This window comes from Citrus sinensis, chromosome 5, assembly GCF_022201045.2.
Source record: "Citrus sinensis cultivar Valencia sweet orange chromosome 5, DVS_A1.0, whole genome shotgun sequence".
NCBI classification, from domain to species: domain Eukaryota; kingdom Viridiplantae; phylum Streptophyta; class Magnoliopsida; order Sapindales; family Rutaceae; genus Citrus; species Citrus sinensis.
Genome location: NC_068560.1, coordinates 35,185,215 through 35,209,975, shown reverse-complemented (window position 1 = coordinate 35,209,975; position 24,761 = coordinate 35,185,215). Strand labels below are relative to the sequence as shown.

General features: G+C 33.8%; 3 protein-coding genes across 4 annotated transcripts; 2 read left to right on the top strand and 1 right to left on the bottom strand.

The window, feature by feature from the left end:
* The first annotated feature begins 6,351 nt into the window (after nucleotides 1-6,351).
* On the top strand, nucleotides 6,352-9,666 carry LOC102607427 (protein DETOXIFICATION 54). Its single transcript, XM_006473159.4, has 4 exons — nucleotides 6,352-6,833; nucleotides 7,001-7,082; nucleotides 7,193-8,119; nucleotides 8,812-9,666. The coding sequence occupies exons 2-4, from the start codon at nucleotides 7,023-7,025 to the stop codon at nucleotides 9,391-9,393; spliced, it is 1,569 nt and encodes a 522-aa protein (XP_006473222.2). The 5' UTR covers nucleotides 6,352-6,833; nucleotides 7,001-7,022; the 3' UTR covers nucleotides 9,394-9,666.
* Nucleotides 9,667-11,385: 1,719 nt separating this feature from the next.
* Nucleotides 11,386-15,715, bottom strand: LOC102606933 (protein WHAT'S THIS FACTOR 1, chloroplastic). 2 transcript variants are annotated; one of them, XR_003064550.2, is made up of 2 exons: nucleotides 12,901-15,715; nucleotides 11,386-11,832 (listed from the first exon to the last, which is right to left on the bottom strand). XR_003064550.2 is itself a non-coding variant. In XM_006473158.4 (2 exons), the coding sequence occupies exon 1, from the start codon at nucleotides 15,618-15,620 to the stop codon at nucleotides 13,668-13,670; it is 1,953 nt and encodes a 650-aa protein (XP_006473221.2). In that variant the 5' UTR covers nucleotides 15,621-15,713; the 3' UTR covers nucleotides 11,386-11,832; nucleotides 13,623-13,667. The 2 variants fall into 2 exon arrangements, 1 of the variants encoding a protein (XP_006473221.2); XM_006473158.4 differs by having other exon boundaries at nucleotides 13,623-15,713.
* Nucleotides 15,716-17,385: 1,670 nt separating this feature from the next.
* Nucleotides 17,386-21,925, top strand: LOC102606630 (protein-tyrosine-phosphatase PTP1). The gene is made up of 8 exons (XM_006473157.4): nucleotides 17,386-17,870; nucleotides 17,980-18,062; nucleotides 18,262-18,402; nucleotides 19,012-19,146; nucleotides 20,043-20,191; nucleotides 20,281-20,422; nucleotides 21,149-21,234; nucleotides 21,360-21,925. Exons 1-8 carry the CDS (start codon nucleotides 17,579-17,581, stop codon nucleotides 21,361-21,363), a joined length of 1,032 nt encoding a protein of 343 aa, XP_006473220.2. The 5' UTR covers nucleotides 17,386-17,578; the 3' UTR covers nucleotides 21,364-21,925.
* Nucleotides 21,926-24,761: the final 2,836 nt, after the last annotated feature.

Here is a 24,761-nt window from a genome sequence, read left to right as displayed (position 1 = left end):
AAGCCTACAGTTTAAACACATTAAGAACAAACAAGTGGGGGGGTTCAATAGAGGCTCGTCATTGGGCCTAGGGCTCCAAGAAAAGAGTGCAGTTCCTAACACTCCATGAAAACTCCTACGAAAACTCCTAACGCTAGTTATCCTTATAGCTCTTTCTTAAATCAAAATTACAGACAATGACAAAAGATACAATAGAATTTTAATTGAATTCAAATATCATCTAGGATAAACTAATTCCATTTTGTTTTTCATAATAAAAATAAATTATTAGATGACTTATTTCTTCATTGTTTCAATATGATGTCGAGTTTATAAAAAACTGATTATACGATATATATTAGAATTTAAAGACAATAAGCTTCATAATTGGGGATAAACACATTTTAATGTTAATCAAACTCAATTTATCCTTTTATAAAATTTTCAACTAGTTATAGAACTATGTTTACAAAATTGGGAATTCATAAAGATTTCAAAAGGGTGTGAAAGCTTTGCTCTCAAGAAAAACTTGAGACAGTAAAAAATAGATCGTCATTGTGGGAGGTTTAAAGGGGAGTCCCAACTCCCAAGAGCTTAAAGAATATCTAATAAGTCATGCGTGGTCAAGGGCGTGTGGGTTTGTGCCGATTGTACTAATTGAGCTTTAATTCCAACGATCATGCCGTCGCTGCTTTGCCACTTGTGCAAATAAGTTTTTTTTTTGGTGGTTCTACGGTCTATGTGCCTAATAACTAGTAGTATTACTAAAGGTCCGGCTATATCAAACCCATTATAAGATAGAACACATTTTCATAACTACACAATTAAAATTATAATATATTTTTTATTATTTATTATTTTACGTGTGTAACTAACTATTGGCTATTAATAATTAGAATATAATAATATGTTGTAATAGCTTTTTGAAACTAACCAATAACCATGTGTCTTTTGAAAATCAAGCTAGGACTGATGCTGCTGTCTGTTGCTTACAGATTCTGTAAGCTAGTCAAGTCCGTTTAACTTGTTACATGGCACGGGAATAAAGTTAATAGGTGTTCTAGGTGCATTATTACTACTCTACAGCATAATCACATTAATTATGAGCAAATTAAGTATCTTTTTGGGACATTATTATTCTTACTTAAGTTATTGTTATCTGTATTTTCAAATCGAAGACAAAGAAAAAGAAAAAAACTTATTTGGTAAAGATTTTTTTTTTATAAAATATATCACCAATAAGTGGCTTGAACATAATAAAATATAGGAGATGCCTTTTATTAACTCGTTCATATGATCATATCACTCTCCACCGTAAAATTTGATTCTTCCAATTACTAACTATAATAACAGTTTTTTTTTTTTATCGCAAGTAATTGTACACAACATGAACTCTTTAAGTTCTAAACTTTAGAGGGTACAAAACAAGAAGTAAAACACATACAATAAGAGAAAAATAATTAAGGCCACAACAAGTCTACATCTAAATGGAGAAAATTACTTTATATTTAAATTTATTAAAATATCCATCTTTACACAAGGGGAAAGGAGAAGAAAAATTTTACAACAAAAAATGAATAAAATACTAGGAGTATTTTGACCGAAATCCCAGCGAAATTAAGGACCGACAAATTCTTATTTTAGGAAATAGGAGAATAGAAAGAAAGTTATAAGAAGGTGGGGTAAGTTTATTTAACCATTAGTATAATTGATCATTTTAGTTATAATATAATATTGTATTACTTTTATCAATGGGTCTTTGGTCCAGTGGGAGAATCCTTACACTTATAATGTTGAGTGCCAGAATTTGAGTTTCCATAAAAATATTTATGGGGATTATTTACAATCTTCCCTCAATTATCAAATAATTGAGTGGAGTCAGTTTATCCCTCACGAATTATGAGATTCATAAAAATATTTATGGGGGTTATTTATAATCTTCCCTCAATTATCAAATAATTGAGTAGAGTCAGTCTATCCCTCACGAAATGTGAGTGGAGTGGACAGTTCTTGAATATTTAAGAAGGTTTAAAGAATTTAGGCAGCCCTTCAGAGAAGTACATGACACGAAGAATGTCTCAATTGTAGAATCTGTTTGTAAATATTAATTATAATATATGGTGTAATATCAATAACAGTCATATATAACATTATTAAAAAAAAATAATATTATATTACTTTTAGTCTGTATATTATAAGAGTGGAGGTTGATAGGAGAAAAAAATATATATCCTACCAAATGCAAAGTGCTCTACCATTTGTTTTACTTAAAAGTTGCTTTAATTCTACCCTCGATTTGCGACAAAGGGAATATATAGGGGAAATATATAGCTTCCGATACCAAACCATGCGCAAACTTTATAGGTTTATATACTGATACTTTACTATAAATTAATAGTGACCCATTTTTGCATAGAAAGAGAACCATACAATTAATTTTAATCTTACACCAAACAAAAAGGAAAAAAAATACTAGAAAAAAATTGAAAGAACGAACAAAATAAATAAATAAAATCCTGCATTAGCGTTGACTTTGCTATGTTTATAACAATAATGCTGATTGATCTTTATGGGAATTATTTGTTTAACATACAACTTTGGAATAAAATTTACTTTTATTATTTTTAAAACAAGGTCTCCAGAATGAGGAAAAAACAAATCGTTTTGGTTCTTTTCGTGCACTAAAACCTGTAATCCACTTAATCAAAGATCTTATATATCTTAATAAATTAATTACAAGTGCTTTGGACTGTTTATATTTTATTTTAGCATGAGTTCCATTCTATACCTAACTGAACATCTCTTTTTTTTTTTTTTTGTCCCCTGCCCGATTATGCCTAACTAAACATCTTGAATGTTAAAATTACTAACTTTTCAAACATGTGGATATATGCTTCCATGATACAAATTAAGTAATTAATAATCACACTTTAGAATAGCGTGGAATTATGCTACTTACTAATTTTATAAGAAAGTGTGGTGACATTCAACATTGAATTGGTGAGCAATTGCTATTATGTTGGAGGAAAGAAGCTCCTTACAACAAAGCCAATTTGTTTTCATACCAGTTTTTTTTTTTTTTTTTTTATAGAATTCATACTAGTTGAATTAATGTTATAATTATTGCTACCCTTAGACTGTTCATCATTGCCAATGATAATTATTTCTTAATATTTAATCCCTACTCTTATGTATCTTTCTTGTTAACAAAATATGGAACAAATAAACCACAAACTACTACATAAATTCACATTGAAGGAATGGGATAGCGGAACTGAAATTGATAGGGTAGAAAAACACTACATATCATTTTATTACCGGACCAAACTAATATGATTAGATTATACTCAAATTGAAGCGTGGTTAGATTTTGTTCTAATCCAAATAATTTAATGAGTTTTTACTAATGCATTTAGTGAGATTAAATGATGTTCGAACGAGTTTACAAGAGAGATTTTGATAGATAATCCAAAGAGAATTATAAAATAGGTTTTTTTTTTTAATAAATCAAAGGTTAAAGGTATGGAAAAAAAAAAACAAAACCTCACTATTTATAATAGAGGAAAGTTACTTCCCTAAGTTAACTTAAAAAGAGAAACTAAATCACAATTATAATAAAAATAAATGACTAAAACACATACTATACATGATTGATTCTAATTAAAATAAAAAATATCAAAGACCTAAAATAATAAAATTCTAAAATGTTAAAATAATATCCTACATCAGCATCCATATGAAGCTTTTCAATAAAAGTTGAAAATGTCGATCTTTATATCGTGATTAAGCATTAATTCGGATTCGTTTAAAGCTTAATTAGTCCGTCAATCTTCTTACATACTTGAAGTTGAAGATGACAACTTGTTGCAGTGTGTGACCATGTGTCCTTTATAATCTTATTCATGAAAATCAAAATTATTTGTTATGGATTCTCATTGAAAAGTTTAATCAATTAATTTTTTAAGGAATCTGTTTTTACAAAAAAATCCGGAGCTTTTGCAAAAAAGGTTATTTTGTCCCCCATTTTATTCGGTCACCTTTTCGCCAGATTGTATTTGATTGTTTGATTGGCACTTTTCTTATTGCCAGTTTGCCACCATAAGCACACATCAGATATGGCCAATGATTTGAAAAATAAATTAAAAATAAATGTTAACACTAAGCCTTTGCTTAGTCTGTTATTGATTGAGAGACTTAAAAAAACAATACTTTGGTATTTAAATACAAGACATTGAAGCTACTAATTGAAAATCCAACATAATATATAAGATCAAACACACAAACACGATGAAAGACGAGATAGGAAAAAAAAAAATGAAATGTATTCAAACATTAACTAATATGACTACCTGCAGGTGTGATTTGAGTAATATTGATATAATTTTTAAACTAATATCAAGTATCGTAAACATATTTTGTGAAAATGTACTATATATTTGGTTTTTTTTTTTTTTTTTTGGCTTTAAAGTTTAAACCCTATAATTTATAAATATCATATTTGAATCTTTAAAGACAGTGATGCCTTAAATCATTAATTGCAACTCATTGTCCGTGCATTAATATGATCACTGAAGCTGCTGTTACATACATAGCCCGAAAATATATAAATTATTATTGCCTAAAAGTGGATGATAATTCACTTATATATTTTGCTGAATTTGAGCCGTTTCCTTTAAATTAGGCGAAAGGACGGGACGAAATCGAATTGCATCGAAACAACACTCTTACTAAACTGCCGAAAAATTACTGAAATTTTCTCACTTAAGTAGTAGTACGTAATAAATATTCATTGGAACGTACGTTATACATAAATGGATAGCATCAAACATGGAATGTAAGAAACGTTACAATTTGACACGAGAGTTGATGCATGCAGCAAGCTATAGAGCGAGTACTCTTATCACTATTTTCACAAGCGCACTTGGATTGAATTAATTAATTGGCAACGACAACTAATAGATGGACAAATTAAACCATTGATTTCCTACACCGACGTGCTAGGAGAAGCGTCGGTGCATTGAAGAATCATGCAATGATACGTCACGTTAACGTGCGTGCAACGAATTCGATCGACCTCAGAAGCTTCATATCTAAAGAGTAAGTAACAACAAGAAAACACAATATCCAAAACGGCCACAACACTATCTTCCCGGATAGAAGAAAGAGCAAATGGAAAAGAAATAATTATCTTCGATTCGATTCCAGGAACTTTGCAAAAGGGGTTGAGTTAATTTCGAGAGGCTTCAATGAGTACATGATCAGAGAGGAGAGGAAAAGGGTTGGAGACATTTACTGCTTCGAACACTACTGATATGACATTACAACTAATAATCAGTTTACTTAACATTTCGTGCCAAATAGTTTAACTATGCCTTGATCAAGTATTCTTTCGAGGTCATGAGAATGGATATATATGGATTCTCTCTAATAGTCTTTTCCAATGTTTCAAAGAGATTGTGAAATTAGAATATATACCACTTAAGTTCTTATAGCTAGTTTTCATGATAGTTAGTAACCTTATTGACATTAGAAATTTATAAGAAAGGAGAATGTAAATCTTTTGAAATATTATTTTATAACGAATTATAAATAAAAAATTTTCATAAAGTAAAATTTTCAAGACTAATAAAAAGTTACATGAAAACTTCTTCTTGACATGTACATATGGTTAAAATCAAAATCACGCACAAATAGTAAAAGTAAAAATCATTACGTGATAAAGTATAGCAATGATCAAAGACTATTGATTATTTTCATTTTACACAGTGGTTTCTTTTTTCTCCTTTGAAATGAATTGGTGTTTGAGCCACTTAAAATATTGAGAGTAGAAGGAATACAATTTCCTCCTGTACATCTATTTATAGGAAAAACATAATTTTAGGAAAGGAAATTGATATAGAACGTTATTTAAGAATTTAAGAATTTTGTTAGTTTAGCTCTTTTGATATTTTATATTTTAATTAAAGTAAATTATAGTATGTGTTTTAGTTTTTTATTTTCAGTATAATTATAGTTTAATTTCTCTTCTAATATAACTTGAGAAAATAGGTTTACCCTACTATAATTAGGGGGTTTAGTTCAATTATTATTTTCATAATCTTTTAAATAAGAAACCCCTCTATTAAAATTTTCTTTTAGAAATATCTATTAAAATCTCACTTATAAAATCGTTTGAATTAGAACATCGTCTAATCTCACTTAACACATTATTAAAATCTTATTAAGTCGTCTAATATCTAATTACGCTTCGATTATAGTGTAATTTAATCGCGTTGAATTGGTCCGATACTAAAACATATCCATTTGCTTTTGCTTCACTCGTTCCATCAGAAATAGTTTTCGTTTATCATTTATTTAAATTTAAAATGCAAAGCTAAAAACAAATGTAACAAATAAAGTACTTAAAAATTATTTAAAAAAAAAAAAAAGGAAAAGAAAAGAAAGTGACGAGTCCACTTCTCGCAAGCAAAACGACTTTATAAGTTTTCCCTCTCTCTCGTACTCTGTGTTTGTTAGCTTCTCTCGGTACTCTGATTCTTGCAAGGCCAAACCACTTTGTTTTTCTGCAACAATTCTAAAACTAATAATAACGAGAGCATAGAAATAATAATAATAATAAAACCCCTTGCTGTTTCTTTCCTTCAATACCAGAGTCACACAAATATCCCTTCCTTTCCCACCTTTCCTTTTCCTCTTTCTTTCTGCTCTTCGCCGCCTGGCACGGCGCCACTTTTATCAACTCCTTTTCATCTGTCACCTTATCCTCATACTCATATAACTAGCTAAGCTTTCAAGTCAAGTGCTACTACAACTACTTACAAGACAAGAGCATCAATATTCAAACGCCTCAAGGGGTAGGTTGGATTTTTTTTTTAAAATTTTTATTTTTGTCTATTTTCTTGATTTTCTTTCTCATTTTCATTTCCTCCAACACAACCACCGAAAAAATAAAATAAAGTAATGTAAAAATTATATTTTCACTTTGATCACTGTTTGACTGTAATTTTTTCTTATTGTCTAGTACCATTTCTTGGACTTCCCTCATGCCTGATCGCATCGAAGACTTTGATTTTTATTCTCACAAGCTCCCCTCTTTTTCTCAGGTAATTAATATTAACAAAAACTATTCTTTTTGTTTTTTCTTTTCCTTTTTCTATTATTGCCTCTTTTAAATTATTTGTCAACTTGGATTGGATTCTTATTATTTAAGCAGGTTGTTGAAGAGCTGAAAGAGCTATGGGGGATGGCTTTACCAATGACAGGAATGAACATACTGGTGTTTATAAGGGCAGTTGTTTCAGTTTTGTTCTTGGGGAGACTTGGAAGCTTGGAGTTAGCAGGAGGAGCACTTTCCATTGGCTTCACAAACATCACAGGCTACTCTGTCCTCGTTGGCCTTGCCTCTGGGCTCGAGCCTGTCTGCAGCCAAGCCTACGGTAGCAAGAACTGGGACCTCCTCTCACTCTCCCTCCAACGCATGATCCTCATACTCTTCTTCGCCACCATACCCATCAGCCTCCTGTGGCTCAATCTCGAAACCGTCATGATCTTCATGGGCCAGGACAAAGACATCACAGCAATGGCAGCGACTTACACATTATATGCGCTCCCGGACCTATTAACAAACACTTTGTTGCAACCTCTAAGGGTGTTTTTAAGGTCACAGAAGGTGACAAAGCCCATGATGTGGTGCACATTAGTGGCTGTGATGTTCCACGTGCCATTGAATTATTGTCTCGTGATGAAACTGAAGCTGGGGGTGCCAGGGGTCGCCATGGCGTCAGTGGTGTGCAACTTAAACATGTTGGTATTTTTGGTGGGGTACGTGTGGTGGGTGAGTGGAGGTGATCCTGATCATGATCGTGGACATGGACGGTGGGAGATGACGAGATGGACATGGACGACGACGGCTGGGATTGGATTTGGAGGAGTGTGTGGTGGGATAGGGCCATTAATGAAGTTGGCAGTGCCCAGCTGCTTGGGAATTTGTTTAGAGTGGTGGTGGTACGAGATTGTGACACTCATGGCTGGGTATTTGCAGAATCCCACACTCTCTGTGGCCGCCACTGGGATTATGATTCAGACTACTAGCATGATGTATACTGTCCCTATGGCCCTCGCTGGCTGCGTCTCTGCCAGGGTACGTTTCATTTCATCTCCCGTATTTTGGTTTAGAGTGTATGTTTGGAGCCGTTGTGTTTTTGCATGATACTTATTGAGTGTTTGTTTTGATAACAATAACTCACTTTTCATCGCTATTAAATTCGATTTACAACTAGTGAATTGTCTAGAGCATGGGAGTTGACTTGATGATATATATAGAGGCATTAATTGGTCTTGCATTTTTGGATTACATGATTTTTGCCGTCTCTTTCACACTGGGTGGGTGGTTCATTAAGGGGGGTTTATATCAATTTTGTTGTTCTTGAATTTATTTATTTTTTTAAAATGAATCTGGTGTCAATTAGAAAGAAAGAATTTTATTTATTTTTTTTTTTTAAAAAAAAAGAGGCTAAAAGAAAGGGGGAATAAAAAGAAAGGAAAAATGCCAAGGGAAAGAGGTGATTTTGATATTTTGATTGCCTCACTTGTAGGGACCCATTGAGGGTCACACATGTAATATGATCGGACAAAATTAGCACAAGACAAATAAGTACTTGTTTACTTTCACTTTAAAAGTTCCAATGCAATTGGTGTGTGAGTGCGTGATGTCAAATTTTATATGGATACCAAACAAATGGCATTAGTGGAGCCTTTTGTGATCACACCTGTGAAATATCTTAATTATGAGCAAATTGATTTAGTTTTAGTTCTCTATGTTTCTAATCTCAGGTAGGCAATGAACTTGGAGCTGGTAAGCCATACAAAGCCAAGCTAGCAGCAATGGTTGCATTAGGCTGTGCGTTCTTCATTGGAATCATCAATGTGACGTGGACCGTGATCTTCAGAGATAGGTGGGCTGGTTTGTTCACAAATGATGATCTTGTCAAACCTTTGGTTGAATCAGTTTTGCCAATTATAGGACTTTGTGAGCTCGGTAACTGCCCTCAAACAACTGGATGTGGCATATTACGTGGCACCGCTAGGCCCGTCATCGGAGCCAGAATCAACTTGGGTTCGTTTTACTTTGTCGGAACTCCGGTGGCAGTCGGCCTGGCTTTCGGGCAGAAAATCGGGTTTAGTGGGCTTTGGTTCGGTCTCTTATCGGCCCAAGCGGCTTGTGCCGTATCCATTCTGTATGTCGTGTTGGTCCGCACAGATTGGGAAGCCGAGGCAATGAAGGCCATGAAGCTAACAAGCTTGGAAATTAGTACATTTAATGCAGGAGCTGGAGACACAAATGAAGAAGAAGAAGAAGAAGAGAGTAAAGGCTTGCTGGTAAATGGAAATGGCATTCTGGATAATGGTTCGTAGAATGATATTCAAGTGAAGATAATTGTCGGTACAAAAGTGATTGTGTGGAATATGTTGAATGGTTGTTTTTAGCTTTATGGGATTTGCTTTCGGCTTTTAGATGCCTTTTTCTCGGGGTGGGGAATCTAAGTAAATACATGTGTTGAACTTTCGTTTTGTTTGACAAAGGGGTTAGAGTCGGCATATGCTGCTTCTATTGTTGCCTTAGAAAAGTTACTTAACTCCTTACTCCCCCCAATACAAGATGCGAAATATTTTAACAAAAGGATTCCCTATATTTTGCTGCTTCATTGGTTTCACCGGTCTTCGGTGGTCTCGTTTTTCTAAACTACAGCGACGGGCAAGTGAGTAAAGCCCCTAAAGCAAACAACTGAATAGTATTAGTGGTGATAATTCTTTTTCTATGATAAAAAAAGAAAAAAAAAAGTTATTTTTCCCGTTTGCCAATTTTGAGATTTGATGAAGGTAGGCCGACGGAAGCACACCGGAAAAAACATATAAAAGAAATAAATGCGGCAATTGACGCCGGTTCATAAGTAGCCAAAAACTACAAATCATTAGGGGCAGCAAAAGTTGGTTCTTGGCCCAGCACAATCTCACCGAATGGCCTACATGTTGACAACTTATTTGATAGCTTTTGTAAAAAGGATACCTGCCCCAGTTCAAGCAACTGAAAAAAAGGAGAAGTAAAAGCTTGTCTTCAGGAAGCTACAGCAATTTGATAACCAAATAAAAAATTATGTATGTTGTAAGGAGAGATGATACAAATGCCGTTTCTGATTTCTATCCCACAATTTGTGTGACATTTAGATGGTTGTGCTTTTCTTTTTCTTTTTTTCTTTTTTGGTAACTAATAATTGAACCCTACAAAGATCAACACATTTCAAAAATAGAATTTCTCAATTTGATGACGCGCACTTGTGCGATGTCCATGTAACAAAAGGCGGAAAAAGAAACAAAGCGGACAAGTGCTGCAAACACAAAAGAAATGAATCACGGCTTGATGTTGGAGCCAATCGTGGAAAAGAAGAAAGTGGGGTCTGATCAAAATGAAAAATTTTTAAAAGCAGTGGATGGGGATGAATGATCAAATGGGTGGGTGGAGTGTTGCTTTTTGCAGAACCTGGAATGTGACGTCTCAGTTTGGGGCTTGGCCTGTTTGCTTGCTCAACTCAAATCACTTTGCCTCTCTGCTGTTGGCACGTTTTTCAGTGGGGGGTTAAAAAAAGTGGATTCTGTGAACTGGCTGTCTTTTTCAATAATTCTTACTTTCTTTATAGCCATGCTACAGACTAATCCAAGTACGCTGCACTTATTTCAAATCTTTAAGATATATGAAAACTATAAAATGGAATAATGGATTATCAATTATGAAAAGAGTGAGAGAGAGAACAGGGAAAATGCAATACGTACGAATCATTTACATGTACGAGCGTTTGGGATTTTTTTTTTTTATTTTGAGCCTCCGCAAAATTTAAGTGGATTCTATTTAAATATTACTCATTTTTGCATGTTTTGTGGGTATTGAAATGTAACTTACTAAATCTTTTTTTTTTTTTTAATATGAAGACAAGTAGATAAAGTCAATTACAATATTTTTGTCTGATTTTTTGTTTCATTGAAGAACAAATCTTGACGGTGAAATGAGTGGTTAAGATTGGATATATTTAATTAAAATCAACTTTTTCTCGATCTTTTTCGATTTGATGATTCTTTTGGATGATGCAATGAAGAAATTTTTCTAATTTTAAGCAAGAAAAAAAGAATATTCCCTGTTTTATTTTCACTGATCAATTTTTGTTTTTGGCAAGATTTGTGTGTACAAGCAGAGAAGATTAATTTTCTTTCTTTTGTTACCTGATTGTTGTCTATAAAATTGTCCGAGAATATTTTCTTTATTTAACATGTCGACCCACATAAGCACGTAAAATTTCGGATACCAAATGTGGTATTAAACAAGTCCCACAAATACGCAAAATGCAGCGACTACTCTTACATGAACCCATAATAACAACTGCATATTCACACGTGTAAATAGCCCAACTTGGTGGAAATCCCATATACATTGAGGCCTTCAAAGACCCCCACAAGAATAATAAGGTTTATCGATTTCTCCTAGTACCTCATTGATCTATAATATTAGTAATCAAAAAAGCTTTGTTGTTCAAGAGGGCACACATCCGCTGAAACCACATCTCCCACAAACCCAGATGTGGAATGGGACTTGAAGGTCAAAATTGTGAGTGTTGAATTTCAAGCTCAGCTCAAAAAGAATCCAGAACTCCAAACATTTTCTCCTGAAAATGCAAATTTCTTCTCCTGGTACAGAAAAGACAAGTAGCCAAATATCTGCTTCCAATTGTGGGTCATATCTGGCTGGTTCTTCAAAGACAAGCGTCTATTAATTCTTGGCAATGCAGCTGCACAGCAACTCAATACCTAAAAGAACATGAAAAGTAATAATGAATTAGTAATGGACCTTAGTAGCATCACCAATACCATCGAGTTTCCCATAATAACATCTCAGCAACAACCTGCAGAACTAATAGATAATCCATAATTAGAAGAAGCAGCTCAGCTTCACATTTTAGATCGATAAGCCGAAATAGAACCAAGGAATTTAGTCAGTTCCTTTTTCTTTTGCAAGGATTACTTATCTAACTTGCTGTAAGGCCATTGCCTTGGAAAGTTTATTCTGTTAGATAATAGCAATATCACGTAATTGTTTTAGTTTCTGACTAGCAGAAAAGAATTACTGGGAAATAAGGACAGATGATTTACAGTGAACTAACAAAGATTCAGCTTTAAAAGTTTTCTAACCTGCCATTAGTCAGTATCAACACTGAGAGTTGAACTCTGCAAATATATCCATATCTGGTTTCAAGAAGCCAACCCAACGGCAGACACTGTTGCATCCTTAAATAGGAACAATTAAAAGCCTAAAAAGAGTAATAACATTCTATTCCCTTTAATCAAATTGGGATTGCAGAATTATCTATGTAGAGCCGGCTTCCCTTTCATGATGTTGATTTTCTTTCCTACTTGATAGTCTTTCTCATAGGAAGTTTGAGTGCTGTAGAGTGCCAATGTGATATCCTAACTCATCTTGAGATGCAACTTAAAATAAGTAGGGACAACTTAAGATTTGGCTAAGAGGCATATTCTCTTTCAAGGTGCAAATTTCCTTGCCCAAGAAACATCTCTCTAATCAGAATATGAACTAAAATAAAGCACTTCCCCATTTTGCAATGCAACTCCTAAGCCAAAAGCAAGGATCTAATACAAGGAAATTCTTTAAACGACATCCAATTCCAGGTAAGGAGACTAAACATTCTGTACCATGGTCTGTGATATTCTTCAACTAATCCTAATGCTTCCAAAACTTTGTACAGCTGTATGCAATATACTGCAGATGTAACACTACTAGCAGAAGCTTCCTCTGCCAACACAATGCTACATTATTAACTAACTAAAGAATGAAAAGATTAAAAAACAGAGCATAGTAACCTGAAATGTTTAATTAACATACAACCAGCAATTGGAAACAGCAGGCATCTTTCCACATGCGTACTTGATTCCACAATATTAACACCTTGTTTATTCCCAGAAGAGTATCCAGCTTTTTCACTAGACTCCGCCTTCCTCTTATATAGCTATGATGATTTGATGCCCAATACTGGATTACTAGGAACTTCCAAGTCTTTTTCTGGGATGTGTTTGCCAACTCCGAAGTGATTTTCAACAAAATAACATTAATACTTCCTTTTAGCTCAAAGTCCAAAACAATTTCAAAGAACTTTTTATACGACATCATCAAGCAAATGGGCACGATTTCAAAACAATCAAACAACTGTTTACAATAAATATTCAAAAGATGCATGTGATCTTTGTTCTTAATGAGTGCTAGTCAATTAATTGTATAATATCCACTCCCTCCTTCTATGCATCCTTCCTTTTTCTGAGATTTATAACATTTTTCTGCTGGCTGCTTTCTGGGCACTTTCTTATTGTCTCTGAAGAAATTCTCACCTTTCTTAAAGACTCCTTAACCTCATATGATATATTGTTTCCAATAAGTACATATGCATGCTATAAAATATTACATGGAAATAAATAATAATCAATCAATTCAATTATTGGACTATATACCATTTTGAACAATTAAAAGTTCAAATAATCGAGCACACACAAAGTCATAACAAAGGGGAAACCTTGGTCCAGAAACCAACCTTGTCAGCAGATGCATAAAATCATCTCTAAACAGAAGCCCTCTTCTACGTCGACAAGCTCCTCTGTGTTTTGTACTTCACCCTCTCTCCTGAATTCCAGTGGCGACTATTCTCACCCTGCATTTCCCTCCTGCCAGTATATTTTCTCTCTCCTGAATTCCTGCGGCCATTATTCTCACCCTGCATTTCCCTCCTACGGGTATATTTCCTCTCTCCTGAATTCCTGCGGCCATTATTCTCACCCTGCACTTCCCTCCTTCCGGTATATTTCTGCTCTCCTGAATTCCTACAGCCACTATTCTTACCTGGCATGTCCCTCCGCCGAGAATTATTCCCCTCTCCTGAATTCCAGCGGCCATTATTCTTACCCTGCATTTCTCTCCTCCCATAATATTTCCACTCGCCTGAATTCCATCGGCCATTGTTCTCACCCTGCATTTCCCTCCTCCCAGTATATCTGGATGGCAGTTTTCCCCTCGTTTCACCCTGGAGATTCCTTATTGAATTTCCCCTTCCAAAATTTCCTGAATCCTCTTCCACATCCCAATTCATCTTCCTGGTTGTTCTTCCTCCCCTAGTTCCAATAATTCTACTAGCAACTCTGTTGTGCTTACTTTCTTCCTCTTCACCATCATAATCTTCAGAATCATCATCAAAATTCATCTTCTGGGTTGTTCTTCCTCTCCTAGTTCCATAACTTCTGCTAAGACCTTTTCTATGCCTACGTTCTTCCTCTTCTTCTTCATAATCTTCAGAATCATCATCATCATATGACGCAACATCATTCTCTCCTTCACTATCATCATCAGCAGCATCCTCTGTTTGTTTTTCTTCTTTTTCTTCTTCAAGTGGCATTCTCTGTTGTGGCCCCTTGCTTTCACCAGGCATAGCAATAACTTTTTTCTCTTCTTTCACCATATTCATAAGGTGAATATAATGACTCCTAACATTCATTAATGGATCACTCTCAATCAACGATCCCCTCTTATAAGCCTCCTTTAAAACCACAGTATACATCCCACTCTTATTCGACACATAAAAGATACCTGGGTGATTAAGCAAAGCCCTCTTAAACCACGACCTTATACCCAGATAATTTCCAAAACACAACAATTTCTCCCTTTCCACCTTCTGCGCACCAAAAAGACTAATAACCTCATGCATAATCGCCACCGCCCACTTATCCGATTCATCAGACTTAGGCAAAAGATGAGTTGCATTCTCATAAGGAGAAATATAAGGCAACTTCTGCCAATTATCCATCCACTTCTTCATTTTCTTATCAATCTCAAAACCACTAGAAAAATTCATGGAAAACATGATATTTTCCCCATCAATTCCCTTTGCTTTCGCCTTCTTTTCAACAACAGAAACAGCAAAATCATTGCTCCAACAAACCAACTCCAATTCACCAAATAAATCAAACCCAGAACAACGTTCGTGTTTATTTTGGTAACCAACAGCTCGAAAATAATCAGGAAAGTCAGGAACAAGACTTGTTAAAAAATCATCAGGAAGGCCGAGGTCCCATTTCAAGAGATCAATCATAGTGAGCGGGATCTTATTCATTTGAGAAATCATCAACAATTTCAAAAGCCTACCAGCAACAACTTGCCTATAACTTTGGCTTTGGTAAACCAATTGCTCATCCGCATCAATGTCAAGAACATCGGGTGTGAGCTTGATGTGAGGTTGGACTCCGACATTGCCGGGGAGAAACTCTTGGAAGACTGAAGGGTATCTTCGGATGAATTCCATGGGGCGAATGGGGATTTGGAGGGAATCTTTTTGTTGGGTGATGATTGTGATTGGCAGGGATTTGGACGGCTCTGATTTGATTAGGTTTTTGATGTTGAGTAATGGTTTGAGGTTCTTTTCTCTCGCCACTGCGTGGTCGAGGCCACGGTCTCGTATCCATTTGACGTCGCTTAGTTTGACGGCGGGCTCGGTGACGGTGCAGCGGAGGATCTCAGCTGGCCGTTTAAGGAGTTTATTCATTGAAAATGAGTATGTTGAGTTGAGGGTTTTGCAAGGGTTTTATGGATTCAATTGTCGGTTCACACTCCTGAAACTGAACAGAACTAAGCTCAGCTGGGCTGAGGGATCCCCCCTTTCTTTGCCCCCCACCCCCCACTCTTTTCTCCCCCCAACTAAAATAATAAGTCCGCTGTATAAAAGGTTTCACACGACGGTAAACTGTTATAAAAAGTTAGAGCAAAAATTAAGCATATTATTAATATTAATTAATGTTATAGGAGAAAAAGGGTTATTTATTGTCAGCCTCCATATGTTTCGATAATTAGTGCAGCGCACTCACAAGTTTTGACCATGTGCATCGCGCCCCCATTTCCGTCAAACTACTGTTAACTTAACTCGAAAAAAGGATAAAATGATAATTTCATATAAGATTAAATAATAAATAAAAACTAAAAAAAACACTTTTATCCTTCATTCTTTTTTTCTCTCTCTCTATTTTATTTTTTTCTTCTCTTCTTCTTCCTCTTTCTTTTTTCTTCTTCTTCTTCTTGACTTTCACTACTGCTACCTACCGACGTGATCTGCCGTTGTCTTGAATCAACAACAACAAAAATGGCGCACGCTACGTGATCTGTCATCGCTCGAAACCGCCAACGCCACCGCCTAAAGCAGCTGCCGTTCTCGCCACCTCTATAATTTAATGTAGGGTTTTTTATTTTTAGTTCATTTTTGTTAATTTTTTCTTGGTTTGGGTCTCTTTTGTAATAGAATTTTACAGTGAAATTTTGGTATAATTATCTTAGGTTTCTTTATTATTGGGTTTTGTTTGTTTTGGTGGGATTATTAGAATTATTTTGTAATCTACTGATGATTTTGTGTTTGATTTTTGTCTTTCCCTTTGGAATCATGCTTTGTCTCTCATCTTGAAGTTTACTGGTTTTACAATTTCATTATGATAATGAAATAAGAAAAAATTGTTTCAATATAATATTGAAAAATGTAAAAACTTATATTATTATAATTAATTTTTATTTCTCAATGTAAATTTTATAAGTTGTAAGTGGTATTTTTGTACTTTTGATGCAATGCAATTCAGCTTAGGGGTAGTATGGTCTTTTAGGTTAATAACAGCATAAACAGTTGGAATTAACAGATTTTTTGATGAAAATGGGAGCGCAGTGCACATGATCGAAATATGTGGGTGCGCGGCACTAATTGTCGAAACATGTGGGGGCTGACGATAAATAACCCGAAGAAAAATTACTTGTACTATGGATTATTCAAGTAATTGAATTAGGCTATTAGCTTAGAAGAAAAATTGCTTGTATGTTAATATTAATTTATTAATTATTAGATATTTAAATTTATTTTATTTATTTATATTTTATTTATGATCATCATTTATAAGTTATAAATTTTTTTTAAAAAATAAACTATGATATTTATAAGTTATAACTTCAAAACAAATGGCACCTAATTATATCCATATATTTAATGAAATTGATAATTAGGCAGTAAAATAATACAAATTTTAATTTTAATTTCGTTTGGTTGGCATAACTAAGATTAGATTGAAACGTATATAAATAATCTAACCCCAAACAAAAGCACCCCCAATTATGATCAAATTAGAAGGACAGAAAATTATAACTAATTACCCAATCATTTATAAATTAGGCAACACTTTTCGTTTTCGCTTGATCTCTTTGCCCTTTAACAATCCTAAAATGACAGCGAAGCTAATCATAAAACCACTAATTAATAGAAGAAGAAAAAAAAATATTAAAAAAAAAAGGACAAAAGAAAACAAAAGGCGAGAAAGCATCCAATCCAATTCTCTGCCAACTCGTTGAGTTAAAAGAAGGCAAACACAACGCAATCATCCCGCAAAAATCTGCAGCCAGCCCACAAGAGGCAGAAACACGAGGAGGCTGGGAAATCTCATTTCAAAGCGCCCTCGGTGTCGCCGGAAATCGGCCATGGCCGCTTCCTCCGCCGGCAACCACTCCACTCCTCATAACACGAAACCTTTTGAATTCTCAGCCGTTGATTTTCCTCCCAGAATCTCGCTCACGGCCGATCAGTACAATCACTGCTCTGAAGCTCTCAGTTTCTTCAAAGAGAAGCTTCAGAACAAGTCCCAAGAAATCTCCCAAGAATTTGCCCGCTTGCAGGCTAGTCGAATTAAACCATCTGAAATGGCGCGAGGCTGCACCGTTGCTCTTGATGGCGTCAATTTGAGCAAGAATCGATATACAGATATCTTACCTTGTAATTTCTTTCTTCTATTCATTTTTCAGCCCATATTTATGAATTATTGTGTCTTTCATAATTTAACCAAAAGAACGTTGACCATTGGATTGTTTTATTTCAAATTCAGTTGACAAAAATAGGGTTGTTCTGAAGCAGTGCAAGGATTATAGGCCGGCTGCTAGAGGGTATATCAATGCCAGCTTAATCTCGGTGAGCCAATGTTAAATACCCACATATTTTAATTTTACAGCTGGGTAGCGGATGTTATTTATTAATGCTTACTTGGTACCCGGTAGGATAGATGGAAGGCTGGAGTTTGTGTCTAGTTTCGAGTCCAAATATTTATGTTACAATGGTTTGAGCTAATAAATGTCATTGTAAGTTATGCCTTCTGTTTGTTTGTTGGTAGACATCTTCCTCTGAAAAAGTTTCTCAGTTCATAGCCACACAAGGTCCACTACCTCACACTTATGAGGACTTCTGGGAGATGGTCATACAGTATCACTGCCCTGTGATTGTGATGCTTACTCGGTTGGTCGACAATTACAAGGTATTTTTCAATCTACCTTGACGAATATAGTGATCTTGAAAGTGGCTGAATTGGCCATATGCTAGTTTTTGTTGTAGTGCATGTATTTTCATGAATGCTGTAAATAAGTAAATAATAAATTAATAATCTGGGTAAGGCATTGAAATATATGGTAATCTATGAAGGCTGAAGTAACTGTTGACTTTAGCTTGTAAAACCTTTTCAGGAAATGCAAGCTGCTACTTATTATGGTATACATTTTTCCTTTCTTACCCAAGAGAGAAGAAACTTTTATTACTTAACTGTGGAAATGCTCAAAAATAATGATTAAGTATCATACTTGTCATGCTTCGGGAGCATGAAAAGAGGTGCAACTTTTTAAACAGCTCAACAGTATGGTATTGATTGTGATTTTGCTTGTTTGATCTTCGAATATCTCTGATATGTGCTCTTTGACTTGCCTTGCCATTCATCTTGTGGAAAATAGTGAGCCTGTTGTAGTCAACTTGTTGCAGATGACTTCATCACATAGTCTTTACTTGTTTAATAGTTTTCATTTAAGTGGTGAACCTGACTGTATTCTTTTTGTTTAAGTCTTTCTGCATTTCTTATTTTTAATTTTACGTGCAGATGGTAAAATGTGGAGATTACTTTCAAGCTGAAGATGGTCCTAGAGAATTTGGTAATATAGGCATTGTGACTAAATGGATAAAAACTACGGAAACTGCATTGGTATTGCGGAACCTAGAGGTGAACTACAAAGAGGTGAGGCATTTTATTTTCTTAACCTATCTATTAAAGAAATGCTTATGATCCTTAATAAGTTGCTTAACCTCCTGCAGAAACCATGAAACATTATGGACCAGTGGCAGAGATTATTTTTGAGGTTAAAATTATTAAGGATACATAAGCTCTTAATTATTTTCTTTGTGTTTATTTATTTAGATAAAAGACTACAGGATTGCATCTATTATCTTTGGTGGCTAACTCAAGGCTTAAGATATTTACCATAGCGGTAAGACATTAAGTCATTAACCCCCAACTGTGGATGGTTAGATTATAAAATGGCACAATCAGTGCCCTGAAAGTCTATCTACATTTAGATGGTGCGCTTGGAAGGAAGACCGCTGTATATTGAGGGTCTTGGATCTTGTTTAGTGCGGATCTCATAACGGAAATTAGGATTGAGTTTGATGGTCTTCGCTCAAAGGTTCTACTAGAGGTGTTGGTGGTGTATAGCAGAGTAGTTCTGTGGGGAAAATGCTGGGTGAGTTGGCTAAGTTGAGATCAGTTGATCTTAGTTTGAACTAGAAACCCAAGTCCTTAGATCTCAAAGTAATAGTAGAAGTACTGGTAACTCAGATGACACAAGCTCACTCTCCCCAGTTGATTCAGCAATAGTCATTAGCATGTGCAGCAACGTATAATAAGTCTATGCTCTCAGATTTAATAGCACCGCATCCACTTTACCAAAGCCCCAACTGCAAATATTACAACAAATTTTTGGTGCTGATAATAGTTTTAACTTTCACCAAACAAATTTATTGCTAATTCTTTCTGCCCCTGTTTTATCTTTAGAAATGTTCATTCTTAAATTTATTACAGTTACTTGAAGAATTAGATGTTAATTTCCTCTTTCTATTATGTTATTTTTGCTACAGTCGGAAGAACCACCTATGTCTGTTTTGCACATTCAGTACCCTGAATGGCCTGACCATGGAGTTCCCCGGGACACTCTTGCTGTTCGTGAAATTTTGAAAAGAATTTATAACTTACCACCCAATTTTGGCCCAATAGTGGTGCATTGCAGGTTCAGCTCATGTTTATTACATCAATCGTCTGAGTATGTTTGGTAATTCCCCCATTTACGAGGCTGAGAGAGTCTCTATCTTTGCTCAGTGCAGGTATTGGGAGAACTGGTGCATACTGCACAATTCATAATACAGTCCAGAGAATACTTGTTGGAGACATGTCTGCACTGGATCTTGCTAATACCATAAAGGTATTTAGGTCTCAGCGAATTGGAATGGTTCAAACCATGGTATTGTCTTCCTTCTTGGTCCAAAGCCTCGTTTCTTTTTCTTATTCCTTATTTCTTATCATGCATCTGAGCTTTTGAACACCAATTTCAGCGAGTTGACATCCTCGTTTGTAGGGAATCAATATCAGGGCAGTGAATTAGTGAATTTTTTAAGTTGGTGGTGTTTGGCTTATAAATAAATGGGAAAACTGATTACCTCGGAAAAGTGGAACTTTTCTTTGTTCTATAAAAATGTGTAAGGATCTTTTAACTAAAATTTTGCTGAAAATTGCAATCACAAATTCTTAGCCATTGATTCTATCCAGTCCAACCATAGGTAAGGTTAATGAGTTAGCAACAAAAATGCTACTTTTGACTATGGGTTTTAACTATGGATTGGATGAAACCAATGGGTGTGGATTTGTTTACTAATTTAAGTGAAAAAGATGAAGTTAAAAAGATCCTCACCAATTTATAATAATCTCCTCAATCCTGATATTTGGCCCAAAAGAAAGAGGAAAAGGGAGGGGGGTGGGGGGATGAAGAAGAACATTGTTCTGCACGTTCCACACTTGAGGCATTTCTTGATGTAAATTCTGTGTCAATTGCAAAATTAGTTATGAGGCCTCTTAGGTTTAAAATCTTATTAGGAGCTATCGTTTTAAAATATATTGACAATTTGTTAGATTTCTACAACTGATATATGTTGTATCTTTATTGATTCCTTGACGAGTTTTTGTTTAATAGGAGCAATATATTTTTTGCCATCAAGCTATCGTTGATGAACTGGAAGACTTAATCTCAGGTTTCAACAGTGAAAGGGCCTCAAAATGGTAGGTATTCTTTAGATTTTCTTAGCTTTTACAGATTACACACCACATGCCCTTCACTCTTAGCATCATAAAATGCCCCACAGAATGCATTCGCTGAGCCGGCAATTCTTTCTTATGTATTGCAGCTAGATTGGTGACTGTTAGCCCTTGACTAAAACTGATACCGAACAATGTTTAATGACGTTGGAGCTGCATGCTTCTTTCACTTGAAGTTGGAGAAAGTATACAATTAGGCACTTGTTTTACTGTGTTTCAAAGTTGCTACAGAAGCTGGGCGTGGTGTCTCATTCCTGAAATGTTCAAGAAGTTGCCTCAAATTGGTGGATGAAATGAACAGAGATGTTGTCACTCCCGGCTCAGTCCCATATATTTGTATTTGCAAACACTACTACGAGGAGCCTGTCTTTTTCTTCTGCGCGATGCCGATCCACTGGTGGATAGTTGAAATTTTCTCTGTAGAACTGAATAATGCAACTACAGAAGTTGGTTCAGACTTGTGTCCTTAAAATGAAATTGAAGATTCTCAAATGTAATCTGATTTACCACCCATCCAGGAATTGTTTAAAACGTCCGTACTGGAGGACTCTATTCTAGATCAAATAACCTCAACTTAATGTGCACAGTACACTTGATCTTCAACTTTGCATGGGACAGCAGCACAATAAAGTGTTCAAATATTTCGTTGGTAGAATCACGGATTGAAAGAAGAGCAAGGCCACCCAATGAAATTTTGAAATTCGATGAAGATCACGTAGGACGAGATTGATCATGCTGATTGAACCAAATCTTATTTGTTGCGTGCAATTATTATCGACGTGTAATTGATGCCTTTCTTTGAATTAGCCGCACTTTGTTTCTCAACGTAATTTCAATTACATTTCCCAATCGACCTTTTAAGCCACGGAGCTGCACAAAATTGGAGAATCACAGTTCCCCAAGCCATGGATGTTATAAATATGTACACCTTACTTACCCAGCTTATGCTTTAAAATTAAAATTTAAAAAAAAAAAAACAAACAAACAAAAACATACTACATATTGATGTTCGATCGATCAAATCTCTCTATCCTTCTTAAAACCAAAATAAATAAGTAAATAAATTCTTTATTTGTAAAAGTACACGTAATATTACTTCTTGTTTTAAAAAAAGAAACTTGAAATGCTTTTGACTAATTGATATATAAAAAAGTGTAATGGTGAAGACAAGGTCCCAAACGTCTTGTTTCTATTGTGAGATACATGTCTATTCACCTTTAGATAAAAAAAAAAAAAAAAGTTGTGTATTTTCAAACAAGACTTTATAATTTAGTCATGAATTCACGGAGAAAGAGGGCCTTTTCTAAGTTTCTCTCTTATTATAATTATTATGATGATGATGGTGGTGATGGTGATGGTGATGATGATGCCTCCTTAACTTTTATTGATTTGAATTCTTCACTTGTATAACATAATATGAATACTTGCCCCAATTTGATCCACAACAGTTCCATGTTCTTAAGGGTCGTCGGTGGACTTGGTCTTTAGTTGAAAATATGAGCAACCACCCCCATCATCTGCTTGCAACATATATATATATATATATATATATATATATATGGGTTCCTTTATGATGCTGTAATTTTTTTACAGCATCAATAATATTTTTAATTGTGTACCATTAGATTTAATCAATGGTATACAATATTTGTAGTAAAAAAAAATAATGGTAAATGGTTAACAAACGTGTAAGGGGTGGAAAATTTTGTAAAATAACTATGACCATCCTTAGAGTTTGAAACAATTTCATTTAAATAGCATATTTTATTTAAAATTATTTTTCAATCCTCCTTTAAATTTGAAATGTGATAATTTTTTTAAAATAAATCTTCCAAAATCTATTACCATTAAGTATAGAATATAATGGTAGGTTATTTAACACAAATCAAATAAATAAGTTGCAATTGTAAAATTTATATATGATATAATAGTAATAAATAACACAACTAAGTACATATAATTAAGTAAATGTCATAGTTACATCAATAAACTCATTGTTGAGATTGCTTGTAACATAAAAATTACTTGATCACACATGTTTTAATAAAATTTAATATCGTATATTAAAATACTCATTATTTTATGTAATATTAAGGGTCATTGTATAATTGATCATGAAGTATGTATTATTTTTAACACCCATTTAACATACTTATTCTCTGAACTTTATATTTATCTTACAATTAATATCCTTACATGATAGGAATTTTAAATTTTATAAGCCTATATATTTTCATTTTATTTTCAAAAATCACTTTGTTAATTTCATAAAAGTTAAATCTAATATATATTCCTAATGAGCTTTAGTTTATGAATCGTGAAAAATTATTTTATTGATATCCTTTGATTGTAATTATAAAATTTTATGTTATTAAGAGTCATTACTTTTTTATGATAATTAATAGTGACAATAAATAAAATATTACCTCCAATAATATTTACGTGGGAAAAAAAGTGAAAGAAAATCATTTATATTTTTAGATTTTTATTGACATGGTAGAAAATTATCTCAGCCTTATAAAATTTAACTTTCACAAACTTATTTTCATTTTATTTTCAAATGTCACTTTGTTAATTTCATAAAAGTTAAATCTAACACATATTCCTAATTAACTTTAGTTTATGAATCATGAAAGATTATTTTATTGTTTTTCTTTGATAGTAATTATAAATTTTTTATGCTACGAAGAGTCATTACTTTTATTATGATAATTAATAGTGACAATAAATAAAATATTACATCAAATAATATTTAATGGACAAAATGAGGAAAAAAATCATTGTATGTTTTTATATTTCCATTATAAAGATATGGTTTGGGATACTTTAACTTATAATTTTGGCACAATATTTGAGCCACTAATATCTCATAGTGTAATGGTTGATATTGAAAGTCAAAGCAACATTTCATAATGTTATATCCTCCACCATTAAATTGCATGAAATAAATAGTTTAATTTTTTGATAAAAATTTAAATCAAAATATTTCTCACTCTATAGTTATATAGACATATATATTTTTCAATAATAATTGGTGCATAAAATATTTCTCATTTGTTGTGACTCATATAGTATTATTAATAAAACACATATAAAATAGTTTATTGCAATGCTTTCTATTATCATTATTGTTTAGGTATTAATGGTTTGTAATTAAATTCATACAATACAAATTATTACAAGACTTTGTGTTAAATAACCTATTTGATATTATATTTTATACTTAATAGTAACTGATTTTGGAAGATTTATTTAAAAGAGATTATCATATTACAAATTTAAAGGAGGGCTAAAAAGTAATTTTAAATAAAATATATTATTTAAGTGAAATTGTTTCAAACTTTAAGGGTGGTCACAATTATTTTACAAAAATTATCCACACTTGAACGGTTATCATTATTTTTTAATTATTTTTTTAGTATAAATATTGAATATCATTGATTAGATCTAATGGTTCACAATTAATACATTATTGATGCTGTAAAAAAAAT